The sequence below is a fragment of the Electrona antarctica genome (assembly GCF_951216825.1).
Source record: "Electrona antarctica genome assembly, chromosome: 11".
In the NCBI taxonomy this organism is placed as follows: Eukaryota; Metazoa; Chordata; class Actinopteri; order Myctophiformes; family Myctophidae; genus Electrona; species Electrona antarctica.
In genome coordinates this window covers 24,861,549-24,880,287 of record NC_136792.1, presented here as the reverse complement: position 1 = coordinate 24,880,287, position 18,739 = coordinate 24,861,549, and the positions used below count along the sequence as shown (strand labels likewise).

General features: G+C 42.2%; 1 protein-coding gene across 1 annotated transcript; it reads left to right on the top strand.

Annotated features, from left to right (window-relative positions):
* The first annotated feature begins 317 nt into the window (after window positions 1-317).
* On the top strand, window positions 318-18,179 carry prcp (prolylcarboxypeptidase (angiotensinase C)). Its single transcript, XM_079513580.1, has 9 exons — window positions 318-607; window positions 7,230-7,370; window positions 7,602-7,703; window positions 8,768-8,949; window positions 9,530-9,687; window positions 10,615-10,787; window positions 15,190-15,357; window positions 15,909-16,096; window positions 16,822-18,179. Exons 1-9 carry the CDS (start codon window positions 386-388, stop codon window positions 17,081-17,083), a joined length of 1,596 nt encoding a protein of 531 aa, XP_079369706.1. The 5' UTR covers window positions 318-385; the 3' UTR covers window positions 17,084-18,179.
* The last annotated feature ends 560 nt before the right edge of the window (window positions 18,180-18,739 follow it).

The window sequence follows — 18,739 nt, the reverse complement described above, 5'->3', positions numbered from 1 at the left end:
ATTTCCAATTTGCCATGCATGGCCCATAATAGTGTGAAGTTAAAATGCACACGGGCTGCTCGTGCACAGATCTAGCCTACTTACTTGACACACCTCTTTAGTTTTGCTGACGAGAGCGTCTGGCTTCTGTCTCATTTCATAGTTTCCGTCTCGGGAAAATAGCCGATCTTCAAACTCACAGCGTGTCGTGGACGTGACGCGATGTGAGCTTGCAGATCATCGGCTATTTTTTAAGCGAGCGACACGATCGCACGACGAAGTAAACACAGGGGCTTCCTCTTTCCTTCTGTCTGTCTGTATCTACTGTACTACTCTGCAGCCAGTTCGGGGAAAACATGCCCGTTGCACCTTCAGTAATAACATTGTTACTACAGCGGCAGCAGAGATGAAGTGTGCATTATTTAGTGGTACTGTTGTGTGTTTGGAAAGAGCCTTAGTCCTCGTGGGCATTTTAATGTTATTGTGTCTCAACCGCGTCCACGTGTTTGCTCTTAAATCACAACTGTTCACCCGGCGTGCAGCGAATCTACACCAACACCACCACCACCACCACTCAACCCAGAGGAACACCACCATCAGCTATGAAACACATTACTTTGACCAAAAGGTGAGTTTATAAACTTCATCCACCTTGACTGCACAATTGCCAGAATGTTTTAAACGGCTGTAAACTGACAGTCATGTGCTTTCGTTTCCATTCTTTCAATATCCCCTGTTGTGACGGGAAATCCATCTCATCAGGCAACTGGTTCAGTTCCTTTTCAGCAACATCATTCTTTCTGGCTGTCTGCCTAAAAATATCTCCAGGGTCCAGTGAGTTTGAAAACACAGACCCTCGGGGGTAGCGACTACTTTCTTTCAGCAGTTTTTGTATAAGATTACTTCTGTGATGTCCTGAGTTATTGTTTATTGTGTTAACTTGGCACTGGCAGACATGTGAACTTGACTCATATAGTCACGAGACAACAGTGACTCATGCACTCACAAGACTGTCATACACTGTCTTATAACTGAAGTCAGCTGGCTCCATCCTGGGGTGTAAATGTAGGCCTATATGTTTTATTATAGTCTTTATTTTCCCCAGATGGATATTCATATTCACAGTCTATTCAACAGAAAAACACAACCATATATAGCACAAAACCACATAGCACAGAACGAGACACACACACACACACACACACACACACACACACACACACACACACACACACACACACACACACACACACACACACACACACACACACACACACACACACATCCTATCGGTGAGGCAGTTTGTTTAATGCCGCAGTGGCTGAGAGGACAATTTAAATTTCCTGCTAAAATAAACCTTTTCCCACTTCAAGGTTCCGTATCTTCATCCAGATGGCGTGAGTTTGAAGTAGCGACACAGGGGGGAAGTTAATAACCAATTATAATTGCTCTTTGTTCAACACCTGTGAAATCATTTTGCAACCCACATTTCCTGACCCAGTGATTATTGTCTCCACCAGGCCGGAGGCATGGGGAGAGAGTATGTTTTGCACTCCGTCCGTGTGTGCACGTGTGTGTCCATCCGTCTGTTACCAGCTAATCTCCGGCACCGTTAACCTAGTCGATGTCAAATTTTGCACACACACTCCCTGGATGCCAACGATGAACCTCTGCCCCAAATTTTCCAGAACGGCCTGTTATAGCGCCACCAGGAGGCCGACTTTTGTTATTACTCCTCCAGATTCTGTCCAAAAATCCCACAAATCGTTACACAGTATCTCTATAGTCATGTATCCAAGACGGATCTGTCCGATATTTCATATTCCATCCTAATTGGCTAACATTGGCTTTCAAAGTTTGCAGGATTGGCCCGTTTTGAACGAAAAACCTCAAATCATGAACGCAGCGTGCAATTTATGTGAAATCTTCCACAGACTTTCCTACTAGGCTGAGGAATATATCCCACCCTTTTCACGTGGGCCTGTTATAGCACCACCAACAGGTGGATTTTTGCAAAACACATTTTTGGAACACCAGGAGGCCGACTTTTGTTATTACTCCTCCAGATTCTGTCCAAAAATCCCACAAATCGTTACACAGTATCTCTATAGTCATGTATCCAAGACGGATCTGTCCGATATTTCATATTCCATCCTAATTGGCTAACATTGGCTTTCAAAGTTTGCAGGATTGGCCCGCTTTGAACGAAAAGCCTCAAATCATGAACGCAGCGTGCAATTTATGTGAAATCTTCCACAGACTTTCCTACTAGGCTGAGGAATATATCCCACCCTTTTCACGTGGGCCTGTTATAGCACCACCAACAGGTGGATTTTTGCAAAACACATTTTTGGAACACCAGGAGGCCGACTTTTGTTATTACTCCTCCAGATTCTGTCCAAAAATCCCACAAATCGTTACACAGTATCTCTATAGTCATGTATCCAATACGGATCTGTCCGATATTTCATATTCCATCCTAATTGGCTAACATTGGCTTTCAAAGTTTGCAGGATTGGCCCGTTTTGAACGAAAAGCCTCAAATCATGAACGCAGCGTGCAATTTATGTGAAATCTTCCACAGACGTTCCTACTAGGCCGAGGAATATATCCCACCCTTTTCACATTGGCCTATTATAGCACCACCAGGTGGCCACAACCTGACCTGCCCTGGTGGAGACCTGTGCCCAGAGGGGCACTTTATATAGTTAGGAAACAATAAATGCAAATTACCAGAGGTTACAAACGGTAAACAAAACCTAACTAACTAGTACCCACCCTAGGCTCAAAGTATGACTGGGTGAGATCAAATATATATTCATGTTGCATTGCATCAAAGTGACTCAGCTCTTGTTGCAGTGGGCTATAGCCTGAACATTATGCTGTACATGTTGAAGCAATCAATCACATGCATTGCATGTTAGCCTACATAACAAACACATTGAAGTGACACACTAATCCAGATCAAGTTACCATGGGGATTGGGGAAGCAGGTAGGGGTTCAGTCTCCTCCTCAAGGGGGTTGAACCAGTGACCTCTCTGCTATGGGATAGCCCCTTCAACCACTAACCACTTAAAATAGCGATCTACAAGCTCACAACGTGTCACATATCGCATGTGGTTGTAAACTTGTAGATCTGCTATTTTCGCTGCAAATGATATGCCAAAAATAGTGGTAATCTTCCTTGCCACAAACCAATCACAGCTAATGATACTCTTCACATTTTCTTTTTCATTGATGTTTTTATTGACAAAAATTTATACATATCTCTCACAAGGATTTCCAGAGCTTTTTTTTTGCTTTGGTCCATAATGAGAACATTAGGGATCACATGAGGTCAGTATTCTGTTGTGATGATGTTTTACAATGTTCCATCTGGAAATATGATTTTCCAAACCCCACATGATGAGAGGTCGGTAATGTTTTTGGTGCAGCTTGTGATGCACGACTCGCCCTAATGTTTCCTTGCATGTAGAACATAACTTTAACGTTGACATTTACCATATATATATTTTTTTCTTGATTTTGGGTGTGCCAGTACAGTACAGTGACGGTACAGTACAGTACAGTACAGTACAGTACAGTACAGTAGAGGGTACAGTAGAGGGACCCCCACACGGTAACTCTGTCATTTCTCAACCGTTTCGGACGTGGGACGGCTCGCCGGAACTGGGCCGGCACCCTGGCCATGGTCATGTGGGTTTGGAACTTCCGGGGACCCCCACACGGAGTTGCACCACTCACTTCACAAGGGTGTGATTTTTTTTCTTTTAAACAGTCTCAAACCGACCATAGTTGCAACTGTGCTTGGTATGCTTTTTTTGCAAATATATTTGCTATTTCTAAAATAGCCGATCCACAAGCTCACAACATTACGAGCTGTAGATCGACTACTGTATTTTTCATGAACATTGAATTGCTGTTTTAACAGATGGATTTTCACATCATGGAATTTGATGTATTGGCCAAAAAAGATTGCACAGAGATATAATTGTTGTGTCGAGTTGCTTACATACTGTGCATCCCATTAAAAGTAAATCAAAATGTGTGAAAGTGGAAGGCTTAAAACAAAAACTGAAATTAAAACCTTTCAGAATAGAAAATCTCTGACTCTGGTTGTTGTCACAGATTCTGTGGTCTAGGCTGGGTGTGAAGAGAAGTACAAGTGATTTAACAGTAGTTCAGAGGAAATCCTCTTCATTGCTTCCAGACAATGAATGGAAGTTTAGCTTTTGCATCCTTTTGGCAAACTGTCCTATAGATAGTTCACTGGCTCTCAAAGTGGGGTCTGGGACCCCCCAGGGGTCCTTGAGGGCGTTCCAGGGGGTCCTACTCCCCAGCAAAACGGGGAACACTTTAAAAACTCACCTATTTTACTTTCCATCTATTCTGTGATTCTATTTTGGCGATCTGATATTTCCAAAAAATCTTGACAAATGTTAACACATCTTCTGTCATGGTGTCACAAAATCTTTTCAAATGGGGTTCTGTGGCCATCAATTTGACATGAACATCTTTGAGAAACATTGCTATAGTTTACTATGTTTTGTTCTTTGCTTGTTTCCTATAGGACCTAATTGGTTGTAGCATGAATGCAGTATAACAGGCTACAGCAGATGTGCTGTGGATTTGATTTTAGTTTGTAAACCATGATTCATGTTATACCTGCAATGGCCACAAGGAGGCACTATATAGCAGGCTATATGATATTATTCATTATTCAAATTATAAAACCAGTCTAAGATGTTGTGATGCACATTCAGATATTGTGGTATAGTGGCTAATATACGATATTGTGCATAGCCTATTAATGGTACGGTAGTGTAACTTCTATGTTAAAATTGCAGTTTGGTTTTGGTTTCAAAAAGCAAATCATTCTTTCAATTTTTTAAAATGACTTTGTAGCTTTTAAAAAACGTCTTTACTTAACAAAATTACATACATTTTATAGACAGTTATTAAACTCATTGTTTTTGCCCAAGGTAGCAAAACATAACATCCTGTTTTTACAGCTGAAATGTATTTGCAGCTAATCAATATTGCTAATGGATCAATCGCCTTTAACCCAGAGTTTCTCAACCGGACCTGGAGCTCTTAAAAGTGTGTCACAACTTATGCTGATTGCGTCAGGACAGAGGGCCAATACAGTTCAACAGAGGAATATTGTTATGTAACATTTTGCTGGGTTTTGACTCCACCACACACTATTCCAAATTTGGACCACGAAACAAAACCAGTAAAGAACCACTGCTCTAAAGTAAACCCTATGCTCCCCCGAGTACCCCCACCCACACCCAATGCCCCCCTCACACTTAAACCCAGTGCCAAAGCTCTAAAGTGGAGAAGGATGAATGAGCACATTCAGGCCCCAGAATCTTTTAGCTGTCATTGGCTCATAAAATTGCTGGCTCCCTTTTGTATCCTCCTGTGAAGGGAGAGTAAGCAAGAAGGGGGCTGAGGAGGGGAGGGAAAAGGGCCCCACAAAAAAAACATTTTGTATTAAAACGCTGGATCCATTTCAAGGCTTGGACATGTTCTCCGGGGCTCGCAGCAGCCTCGCAGGGCAGAGCCTGCTCTGTGGAGCTAGTATCTGTTTCCTCTATGCCCGCCCTGTTCAAAGCCGTATGGATCAAGTGCCGTTTGAAAATGGCAAGAATCCCTGAGGCCGGATCAAAAGGACACCTCAGAACTCTTCTGATGTGGAACTAATGTGGCATCTCTTAGACTGGCTCCAGAGTTTTATACAAATTGAGGCTAATTACCCCTAGTATCCAACTCCTGGGGTTTGGCTTCCCTCTGCCGGAGGCTTGGCTCTGGGCCAGGTACCTACTCATCACACCCAGGTCACAGGAGTGCTGTGAAGTGGATAAGATCGTCTTCCAAAGTATCGGCTAGTCAAGATTCTGTCTTTGTCTCGTTAACCTTTATTAGCTTTCTTGCCCGTTTTCATTAACAATTCATGTTTTGGTATTTTTCCCATGTGTGGTTTTATAATTTATGAATATTGTCATTTTTGCTGAGAAGCGTGCACACTATTTAAATGCTCAGTTCTCTTCCTGTTATTGTGGTTATCTATATTTGTATGCTGCCACTGGGCTGCTGCAGTAACTCAGTAATTTCTTTATTTACTATTGGCCCTGCGGGATCAATAAAGTGTCTTCTCTGTGAAAATGAGATGGTTGAGCTGGTGCTCTTGGGTAACTTTGTAAACTTGTAACTCTTGCATACTGTGTAAACACACACAAGAAGTATTCACATTTTCGACTTAAAGCTGCACTCTGTAACTTTCATGTGTTACCCCAGATTTGAACCCCTGTTCTCCTGCGCAAGTCACAAGTGCTGCATTTCTTACACTGAACTAATAGAGCCTAGCTGAAAATATAATCTTGATCTGCCAGTCGTATCAAACCAGCGAAATAATCTCAAGCAAGGTCTCAATAGAAGAGCAGAGATACCACATACATCCACCCCAATTGTATTGTTACATTTGATTAACATACTCAAACATACTAAACATACTAAAATAACATTTTATTCTCTAAAAAAGTTACATCTCTAAAAGTAGCAATAAAAAATGCTGTTTTGGTTTTATATTATTTTATGCTTTTTTTGTTGTATGCTCTGTATTTGTAGTTTGTTTGTGTGTTTTTAACCTTGATGTCTTGTGTAATGTGTATACAATTTTCATGCTGTATGGCCTAGGCTATGATCAGCCTTTGGTTGTATTTAAATATACTTGTTTGTGTAATTGTCTGTGTAAAATACTTTTTCAAAAAATTTCAAAAGTCCTGCATTCAAAATCTTATATAAGTACTACTCACTATACAATGTCATGTTATTGGACTATAATTATTGATCATTGTGGTGTGGGTGATGGCAGCTCAGTCAGAGCCCAATTAGTTTGGACTCAGCTAGCCATGGTTCACATGACGCTCGTCCTTCACGAGCGTCATGGCGGAACTTCCCCCTGTTTTGAGCGCCTTGCTACATTTACATAGTTAACGTTCAGATTTAAAATATTAAGTGCTCACTGCTCACCCTCGGGGCAACGGATGTTCACATCGGGTATTAGTACCCGTGCATTCCGTGTTGTTCAATAAAAGGAATTTTTACTACTGCTAATACCCACCCGTGCAAAATTCTCTGTGGTACAGTAAACAAAAAATTGTACTTAAGTACAGTACTTGACTAAATGTACTTGTTTACCTTCCACTACTGCAAATACATTACTGGCTTTTTGCTGTCCCAGATCGATCACTTTGGGTTCTTGGAGGATGGCACTTTCAAGCAGCGATACCTTGTTGCTGACCAGCACTGGCATCAGGAAGGAGCTCCCATCCTGTTCTACACCGGCAACGAAGGGGACATCACCTGGTTCTGCAACAACACGGTAGGGGAGAGATATTTGTTACTGCACGTACTTCTATAGGCTGGGGTGGCACCTGGAGAAGTGGGACGAGGCGCTGCGTCTCCTACTAGAAACTGCCGGTGTGTAATTGATAGAAAATAAGTCATTTTGGGGTGAACTATCCCTTTTAAGTAGTTTAAACATTGTGCCGTGAAAGCATTGTATTTTATTCCACACGTGTCTATTCTGACTATACGCTTTGTGTGTTTCCAGGGTTTCATGTGGGACGTTGCAGAGGAGTTGGGTGCCATGCTGGTTTTTGCGGAACATCGTTATTACGGAGAATCCATGCCGTTTGGAGAGCAGTCTTACAGCGTACGTGAACATCCACACAATCATTTGACAGGCCGTTTTGTCATGTATGGTAATAATACACTTGACGGTGTAATACACCACGTCTCTGTCTGTACCTGTGTACGGCTGTAATGCACGTAACCCCGAGAACCGTTTGCCCCACCGACTTCAAATATGACACACGCGTTCCACACTGCACAGTGCAGTGCTCGGTGTCGAGTCCGTCGGACCCACGGTTGGCCACAAAAGGCCTCTGCCTGGGCTCTGGATAGGGCCCCTGCCCATGGCCCATATATGGAGCTGGCCTGTTCTGACATCACACCACTCCATATTTGGCCATGCCTGACACAGAACCCCATATACAGTATAGGAATAAAGGGACACAGATGTTCTGACATCTGCATAGACTCCATGTTTGGGCATGCCTGACAAAGAACTCCATATATGGGAATAAAAGGGACAAAGACATAATAACTGGGTGGGGCATGCATTTCCTTTCCATTTTTTTATCCCACGATTTTTTCACCTTGCAGTGTCAATTATCTAATGTAATCCTGGGCGCTACACTTCCTCTGCCAACCTGGGGGGGCAGCGGACTGATCTCATGTCTCCTTCTTTGAGTCCAAGCTCCTTTTCACCTGACAGGGGAGAGTTTCCCCAGCTGGAAGTAGCGCGTGGAAGGAACACGTTATTCCGACCAGTTCCTTTCCCCTCCATCAGGTGCCCTGGCTGGCCAGGGGGAGGTAGTTTAGAGACCAGAATTACTGCATGTTTTTTGTGTGGGTACCTACCCTAGGGGACATGGGGAGAAAGGCCCTTTTGCCAACCCCACCTAGGGTATGGGCACTGATGACGCGGAGGAGAGAACACGCACCCAGTGCCCACAGCGTCCCACCGGGAATAGAACCCAGGACCTTCTAGCTGTGAGGCGACAGCACTATTGACTGTGCCACCGTGCCCCGCGCATGCATTTCCAACCTGCATCGTTCCAAGTAGGCCAGTGCCCAATAGGCACCGCTGTAGTACCACTACAACTAACCAAAAAGTATAAATCAGGCAATGTTGTGCGCCGTGGTTCCTTGCAGGACACCAAACATCTGAACTACCTGACGTCGGAGCAGGCCCTGGCGGACTTTGCGGTGCTGATTGAAGCGTTGAAGAGCAGCATGCCTGGAGCTCAACTCAGCCCCGTCATAGCTGTGGGAGGGTCCTACGGAGGCATGCTCTCTGCCTGGATGAGAATGAAGTACCCCAATATAGTTGTAGGGTAAGGTGCTTTGATAGGATTTATTACAGAACGCAAGAACTTCAGAGTAAAAGCGGCGATGTCTTTCCGGCACCCCAGAGCTTCTATTTTGAAGGCATCCCGGCACCGATTGTGTTAAGGGCTTAACTTACTGCATCATCAACTTATTAGCATGCCGCTGTGAGCTTCGTCAGGTGCTATAAGTTGATGATGCAGTAAGTTGTCCGTCTTTGTTCTCTAGAGTGTGCAGTTCCTTCCCTGGAAGGTTTATCTCTTTTTGAAGTCTATGCCTGCTATCTAGACTTGCACCTCCCACAGGTTTTATGGATGTGCAGGAGTCCCCTTTTTTGTATCATATATTCTCTTCTAAATTGCGAATATATAATAGCGGAGTGAGTGCTTAAACTTATTTCGATGCAATATGTAATTTAGCTGAGGATCCCCTGGACTCCCCTTCCGGACCTCACTTTACAGTAAAACGTGGGTTAGGCTACATGTTGTTCAGATTATTTGAAACGACAGGGCATGCAGCTTTCTTTCACGAAAACATCTAATAAACGTGGAAAGTCAACTCCCCAGCTGTCTCTTCCTATATTCCCAGAGCCCTGGCCGCCTCTGCTCCGATCTGGCAGTTCCCTGGTATGGTGCCATGCGGAGACTTCTATAAAATAGTAACACAAGACTTCGCCCGGAGCGGCTTTGACTGTGCTGTAAATGTCAAGCGGTCATGGCAGGCTATTGATAATGTCTCCTCCACCGGTGAGTCACGGACGAGTACTATACCACTTCTGTATGTTATGGTACATACATTGCACTATCGTGATGCAATACAATACTGTGTGCCCAAATCTGCTCACACAGATTCAAGGAATTGTTGGGGATACGTATTTCTAATCACAAAATAAAGTGGGTGTAGCCATATATCATCACTGCCGGGTGGAAACCTTGTTAATACTTTCATTGGTTTGCCCATATCATTTTAGGCGAACATTTTTAAAAAATCTACTTTTGCGGGACACTGTCATATAATAACAAAACATAAATAAAAAAGATATGGAGATATAAGGTTCCTGCCTGACAGCGACAGTATACTAATACTATAATGTGGAATGTGGTTGCTGGTAAAATCTAACTGGGTCTGAATTGAAAGCTAGTGCAATATATTTAAGTGAAATATTGTGAGAGAGCCACATACTGTAGCTAGCAGTAGTGCCAACTGCCAACCTTAGTTTTTGGCAGGCAACCTGCCTGCTAGTGGCAGAGATGGCACAGTTTTATTTTTTTATTACATTTTTATCCCATGATTTTTGTTAGTTAGTTAGTTGCTGCGAGAGTGAAGTCACTCCCTCTGCCAACCTGGGGAGAGCAACGAACTGACCTCAATTTATGAGGAGTCCAAGCCGCTTCTTTTCACCTGATAGAGGGGAGTTTCCCCGGTTGGACATAGCGTGTTATTCCAACCAGTTCCTTTCCCCTCCATCAGGGTTTCAATTCATCCCCTGAGCAAGCAGGCAGGCTCTATTAGCTCAATAGTAAAAATGTCAGCACTTGAGGAAACCAGGTTCAAATCCAGAGTAGTAGAGGAAAGTTACATAGTGCTGCATTAAGGGTTTATGCTCATCTTGGTTATCTTGTCTAATCTCATGTTTTGTTATTTAAGATAATTTTTGTTGTTCTCTTGCAAAGATCGTGGTCTTCAGTGGCTGTCAGAAGAATTTCGTTTATGCGTCCCCCTCAAGAAGAAGGCGGATTCTGTCAACTTCAAAGCCTTTCTTCAGGAAACCTGGGTGAATTTAGCCATGGTGGACTACCCGTACGAAGCTAACTTCCTCCAGCCACTGCCTCGCTGGCCCATCCAGGTAAACATGACAACAAATTACTTTGAAAAAACCTAAGATATGGCACAAATACCTCCAAATGCAATGTTTTAATTTCCTCATTTCCATTTTATTTCAATGGACAAATTTCCTCAAACTTAATTTGCGGTCAAAACTGCTCATGCGCATAGTGATGAAAGAAGTACAGTACACCCATTTTATTTTATTTAAGTAAAAGTATCAATGTAAAATGCTTGTGTTCAAAATGTAAATTAAAAGTACAAAGGTATTGGCATCAAAATATACTTTCAGCACAACAATGCGTTGTGAGCTTCTACATTGGCTATTTTTTAAGTATAAAATAGGTTTTAAGTGGTTATTGTATGTTTTGAAATAATAATCTATATCTGCAAAGTAACTAGTAACTAACTAATCATTGTAGTGGTGTAATTTTAAGTATTTTCCTCTGAGACGTAGTGAGTAGAAGTACAACGTTTTGAAAGATGGAAATGCTCAAGTAAAGTAAAATACAATGAGTAAATGTACTTCCCACCACTGAAATCTGATGCACATTGCAACATTCCTGTTTCTGTCTCCTGTTTGTGTTCATTTAAACGCCTGGCTTAGCATGACGGTCCCTTCTTAATTGACATGATGGTGTCATTGAGAGCGACTGTGTGCTACAAGTGTTTGCTCTGCTCCTCCGCCCTTTTGTTTACAGCAGCCGTGAATTAACCTCATCAATATTCATAAGGATTCCTAGTTTCCTCGAGATTTGAAGTTTTTCTTTAGATAAGGCAGCTACAAGCCCTTTTCTTCTCGCTCGCCAATGGCCCTTTCATTTGCACACTCCTTCAGATCTCTGAGGTGTTCTTTAGAGTCTGGTCACATGGCGAAGTGGAAGCGGGCACATTTTGCCCGGGGCGACCCATGATCGTGACATTGAACAAAGGTTCACAGCGCTCAGTTGAATGGTGTGGTAACCGGCAGTTGGCTAAACACTTCCTCGGGTAAGAACATTAGCCAATTATTTGTCCACAAAAAACCTATTGGCTACATATATCGGTAATTTGGCAAACAGAACACACCTAAGCTGTCTTCCACTTGTTTTTTTTAATAGTGGACTCTTTTTATTGTTGCTGTGAACATTACAAACATCTTTTGTTCTTCTTTGAAAGGCACTTGTGACAGTACAGCGGCTGTTTTGAGAAGCATCTGACTTGGGCGCAGTGTGTGTACTTGCAGTCGCCTGGACGCGTCAGCGTCACGTGCATAAACCAAGTCCTGCTATTGACCCTAAACTCTCAGTGTAGTGCTTGAACACCCCTCTGCGGTGCCCCACAATCCAGCCTCACGACAAAAACTGTTTACTGTCGCCATAGACTGTTTTTCTGGCTAATTCATCCACTCTATACATCTGCCACTGACTTAACAATATACCAGTGGACGCCTTGAGCTGTGGGGTGTCTCTTGGTGCAACACGTTTGGCAAGATGAACACTAAATGGTCATTTTGAGGCTCTGCCCATTTAATGTATGCGACCCCTATGGGTGGTTTAAGCGGTTTAGGCAGTGGGCGCAAAAGAGGAGCTTTTTTTTTAATGACAAAGCTAATGTGATTATGTGAGTGACTGTGAGAACGCAGTATTGAGGGCTTAGAGGAGAGAAATCTGTTGGCATAGATGAATGTTTAAGCCTTAATCCTATCTGAAAAGTAGGGAGAGAAGATGCTTTGGAGCAATTGTACTTTTTTCTTCTCCTTTTCACGGTATAAATCTTTTAGTTGGACACGTCTGTGGCTTTCCTCATCCATCGACCACCAACTCCTCCCCGGCCCCGAGACAAAAGCCCCAGTGACAGACTCTGCTCCAGCACAGCTCCAACCTCCGAAACAAGCAAGCCCAGTTTCTTGCGCCTCACAAAGAGGGTGGCCGCGGCCAACTCTGTCGCTGCTACCATAACGACAAGCAAGGCCACGTAGCTACAGTGCGAACAAATACAAGCTGAAACTGTCAACTTTAATATAAACACATAGTTTTCACATGGGGATAACAAAGCCTCGTCGGATTTGCGCTGCATGTTTGAAGATTGAGTATTATTGAAGTGTTTTGTGTGTTTTCATGCAGGAAAGTAAGTATAGATGGGATATATTTCCCCTGATGCCAAGTTTAGACCAATACATTTAAGTCTGGTCTACTTTTCGTTCTAGTGAATTGCAGATGCAAATCAGGCACCACCACTTTCTGTGTAGAAGAAAAAACACCCTGTGGGCCACAGTAGGAGCCTTGTAAACAGCTCAGATCTAAGGGAAACTGCCTTTTTGTTTGTCTGTTTTTCACTCTGATGCTGCATTACAAGTATTATACCTCTTCTGACTTTCTGTCACTTTTTTTTCTTTTCTTTTTTTTGCATTATAAATGTATAATGTCTTCATCAGGTGAAACATTCTACATTCTCAACCTTTTTTATTGCAAGGACCTCAGTTTGATGTGCATTAGATTAGACCACTATATGCTCTGGTGCCCCAATCTACACTGTAAAATCCTCTGTGTAAGTTTGAGTATTTGCTTCCTAAATATCAACCATTTAGCTTGGGACCCTCTGGGACCTCCACAAGGACCTTGGGGGGTCCACTGGATTGGTGTTGGTTCAAATCCCATCCTCGACGATGACAGTCGACAGCTTAACTGTAGAACACTACAAGCCACTCTGAATCGCAGATTGAGCATTATTTCAGGGTTAGAAGCAGAACAGGGCGGCACTGCCCAAATGAGGTGGTCAAGGGCTGGCAATGGACGACTCACGCATTGTTTTTTAGATAATTTCAATTATGTTTGCATAATAATCGTCGATTTGTTTTGCATCACTTCGTGACGCGTTGTAAACTTATAGATCAGCTATTTCCGATTTGTAATTATGAAATATGTCAGTAATTTCTTAGTATATTTAATTTGTGTCTCCCCTGTGCAATTTCTGATTATGAAGCCTTAAAGGCAATCTGAAATGAATTGTTTTATTCATATGTTGTCCAATATTCAACGTTAATTAAATTAATTAAATCTAATTAAATCGTCAATCACAATTAATCGTCAACTTAAATTGGTAATAATGACAGCCCTAGTCTTGAGAGATTAGTTTTCACCAACTTAACCAAGATTTGTAATTTTATCAATCTCTTGTTGATCTGCAAGCTTACAATGATACGTTGTTGCATAAATTTAAGATAAGGGAAGGATCGAAGACCAATTTGTTGGAAAGATGGCGAGAAAGGCCATATAATTGATAAAAATAAATGATATCTATTCTGTAATGCTAATTAGAAAGGACTGTAAATATATATACCTTCAATAACCCAGCAGGGAGACCAAATACCGTGCTGTATTTACCTTACAAATGAGTGGATAGCCCTTTAAATCTTGAATGACAGCCACGGTACCATAAAAAATAGAAGGATACCTTAAAAACGAATTGGAGACAGACGAAATAAAGTTCTGAGAGGAAGTTTAAGGTTTTAACTGTAATTTTTAGTAGGTAATAAAGTCAATTTACATAGAGAATGTGCTACATGGTTCAGATAATAATAATAATAGTACAATACATCACTATAATTTAGAGTATTCAATTGTTCCAATATGGATCCGAACTGAACCCGAACTCTTCACAGTATGTCCCAAGCATTAATACTGTGGATCACGTCAGTTGTTGATAAACGTTCATTGGTTGGTAAATAGTTCATGTCCGCAATATCCCACGGTGGTGCTGGTTGTCGAGCACTCATTGGACCAGCACATGGATGATGAGACTGGTATCGTGACATCTTCCTTGGTTCTGTCATTGAGGGCCATAGACCGGGAAAGCACAGAGGCTGGCGTTGCTATGGCAACCTGAAGATAACATTCTTTCCCTGCTAGCTGTAAACTTTCGACAGAGAGAAATACTCCTATCTACTTTCTCACTAGGCACCAAGGTCAAATACATGTCTCAAATCAAAATAGGCCTCTCAGTATGCGAGTTAACTTGACTGGGGACAGACAGTATGGAGACCGAATAAGGAGTCAACAAGATATAAGATATTAAATCTGAATGTGGCGTCAGGAAATCCATAATATAAATATGATAAAATAATATAAAGGATAAGATGAACAATCCTGTGTAAACAGGCAGTAGGCTATGAGTAAAATGATGATAAAAGGGCAAGATGACAAAATATGACCTATATGGAACACGGTCTGGGCCCAAAGTTCTATATGTGTTGACCAACAGAATATGATGGAATGGCCAACTTGACATGACGTGTAAACAACATGTCAGAATTTATCTAACATACGTTGTGAGCCTGTAAATGTACTATTATTCACTTTTGTAGGTTAAAACTATGAACAATTGACAATGAACACAATCTTACCTTGTTGCTGTGTATTGTTTTATTGTGTCCTATGGCCAAGGTGGTCTGCAAGTACCTCGGTTTCCAGTCGAACGTATCTGACTACCAGCTGCTGCATGGCATCTCCCAAGCAGTCAAAGTGTACTACAACTACACAGGAAACACTCCGTGTCTCAACACCTCCCAGACGGCCACTGGAAACCTGGGCCTCCTCGGCTGGTATTACCAGGTATCAGCATGAGAATATAATGAATGCAACTGTTAATCGAACTAATCGAAAACAAGCAAAACTATTTTGACGAGAGACACTATTGCACGATGAAGTCTAAACCAAGCTGTAGTTGTCCCAAAGATGGGTATTTTGAATGTATTTTTTTGTTTGGGTAACAAACGTAACGGTTAACTACTCCTAAAAGAATCTGTGCAGAAGGCGCACATGGTATGTTACCTGTTCTCATTGCATCATGTGTTTAGTGTGTTTTTATGCAACTTGTACAGGGACATATTTCATGGTTAATATGGACATTTCATGGACATTTAAGAAGATGGCGGCCATTTGCTGCAAGGACATTAATAATTCATGACATTTATAATTCATTGTGTTAAAATATATTTGTTTTGTTTTGCAGTTTTTCACATGGTCTCTTGGGTATAAATAAATAGCCCTCGTGATATCAGTGGGAGCGTGGTCTTATTCTGCCTCAGATGAAGATGGTTTAAGAGCGGTTACCCAGGCTTCACCTTTCAGAATTAATGTTAAGTGGAGTCTGTTCTCCCCAGGCGTGCACAGAGATGGTGATGCCCATGTGCACCGATGGCATACAGGACATGTTCGAGCCTCAGGACTGGAACTTCCAGGCCTTCTCAGATGAATGTCACACCATGTTTGGAGTGCGGCCACGGGCTGAATGGGCACGCACCGTCTACGGAGGAAAGGACATCGCCTCGCACAGCAACATAATCTTCAGGTCAGTGTTATACGGGAACATGGCAAAAGTTTGTCTGAACTAGAAAGATGTGTGCTCTGCGTGGTTTTGTGACGAGTCCATTATTTGGGAAAATTATACCATCTGCCTAGCATCATCGGTTTAAAGTCCGCTTTCCAGCCACTGCTGGGTTGGACGTGACTCTCGATACGGCTTTCTTCCACTGGGAACGGTCCATGGCCACCTCCTGATCGATGTCGAGTGCTTTCATGTCAGTCAACACGGTCGTCTGCCAGGTCTTCTTAGGCCGGCCACTGGGTCTTGTCCCCTCTAAGTTAATTGACATTACTTTCTTCACCTAATCGTTTTCTTCCTTCCTTACTACGTGTCTGTAGTCTGTACCATCGCAGTCTGCCTCTCCTCACCACATCCACTATGGCCTCCACTCCCATCCTCTCTCAGCTCTGCACTGGTCTTTCTGTCCTTCAGTGACATACCACACATCCATCTGATCATCCTCATCTCTGCTCTGTTAAGATTCTCTTCATGCTCCACCTTCAGGGCCCATGTCTCACTTCCATATGTCATGCAGCTTCCTGTGTCTTCACCCTCCTTTCCAACACCCTCTCTAGCACTTTCATTCCATCGATCTATCAATTTGTGACAGTGAGAATCATTAACTCTTACAGAGTTAATGTTACTTTTGTTCTGTATAAACATGTAGGTAATCTCATATTCAGTCTCGTCTGCTGGTGTTTCTGTTTCAGTAATGGCGGCCTCGATCCGTGGTCAAGCGGCGGAGTGACTCGATACATTTCGGACTCTCTGATCACCATTATGATCCCTGACGGAGCCCACCACTTGGACCTCCGCTACAACAACAACTACGACCCACCCTCCGTTCTGGAAGCACGGGCTCTGGAGGTGAAACTCTTTAAGGAATGGATCAGGCAGGCTAGGAAAACACACCCTGAATCACGTCATTCAAAAAACATAGGAAACAGGGCAACTCGTATAAATATAGGTTAAGGTTAATGGTTAAGTGCTGAGGACTAATTTGTTAAAATTTTGAAAGGCTCAAATCGTACAATCATTTAAAAAAGGGAAATTCTATAAATATTTTACTGTTTGATTATTTGACTATTCAGAACACGTCTGAAGTATTTTTATTTTTTTTACACCAAAACAAATCTCTTTTATAATACATTTAGCTGGGACTTTTTGGAGCCTTTTTTAAATAAAGATATGGATTGCTTGACATGGTGCTCTTTGCTAACTGCCAAAGATTATTCGTAATAATGCCTTTTGGGCATGATTGCTGTTTTTTAACTGTTTGAAAGGTCACCTTTTGTACATCATTCAGTAGAGTTATGTCGCCAAAATATGAACTTTGTTCTGCATTAATTGTTTGATAATGTAATACCAAAAGAACTTATAGCAACTCTTTCCCTACATATTGTCCAGAGCTTTGTGTCAAACAGGATCTATTATGCTGCCCAAGGCCTGTGTAGTTTTGTCAAGGTCTTTCTAATTAGACTACTACACACCTACCTCTACTGCACCAGGCATATTAGTACTAGCATGAGTTAGCCACAGACCATGAAGAACAAAGCTTATTCAGACCTCTGCTGAGCTGCAATGTGTGACTGTGTCGCAGTTGTGAGCTTGTAGATCAGCAATTTTAGGCATGCAACACTATACATAAAGTATAAATCAACCTTAAAACAGTTTTGCCTCTGAACTAGGCTTTGGAGGCTTTGGTGTTGTCTTGGCGGTTTAACTAACAGTCAACAACTGCACACTTCCAATGACCAGACTTTACGTCTCACTTCATCCAGTTATAAACAAAAATGTCACTGTTGCTAGCTAAAAGAGAAATGTAACAGTTTCAAAATGTGTGAATAACATGTAACATGTAAAATCCAACTTAAGACCACAAAAATCTTGTTTACAATAATCCCCCCCCTCCATTTAGAGTGTTTTCTCAGTATTTTACAGTATTTGTAACTAATGTGCACTGTACTGTAGCTGTTATTTTTTATTTTGTAATGTTTTTACAATGCTGTAATGGTTAAAACAATGTCCAGTTTGTCCACCAACAAGACTGATTAAACAAATCATTGAAATGTAACAACGATAGCTTCAGTCAGTGTCTTTTGAACTGTTGCATTGACATGACTCTTTGGTGTGCCCAGGGCACACCAAAAGGCAAGTCAAAATATCAAACCACACCTTGTAATTATTAATAATTATTATGCATAGTTGTATACATTGCCACAATAATGTGTGTGATTGTAACAACGGTAACCATGGGTGCTCTAGAATCTCGCTCTTTATAGGTTTTAAACCCGACTGGCAGTGTTTCAGTGTCTTCCAGTAGGAACAATTACTTTGTGATTTAATAAAACTCCAATCGGAGGAGGCCAATAAAGAGAGTGGTGGGAGGCTGACCTGGCCCCTGCAGACCGACCGGTGGGATTCCCCCAGGCACACCATTCATTCCCCCACACTCTTTAAAGCTCTAAATTGCTGCACGAAGACAGCCCATGGATCCCGTTTGTTCCCCCCTGCTAGTAATATTATTAATACTGCACATGGGGTGCCGAAGAGGTTGGGAGGGGTTGATGGAAGGTTAAGAGTGAGGCTGAGAGTGTGTAGGGGGGACTGTTGAGACCAAAGACCCTT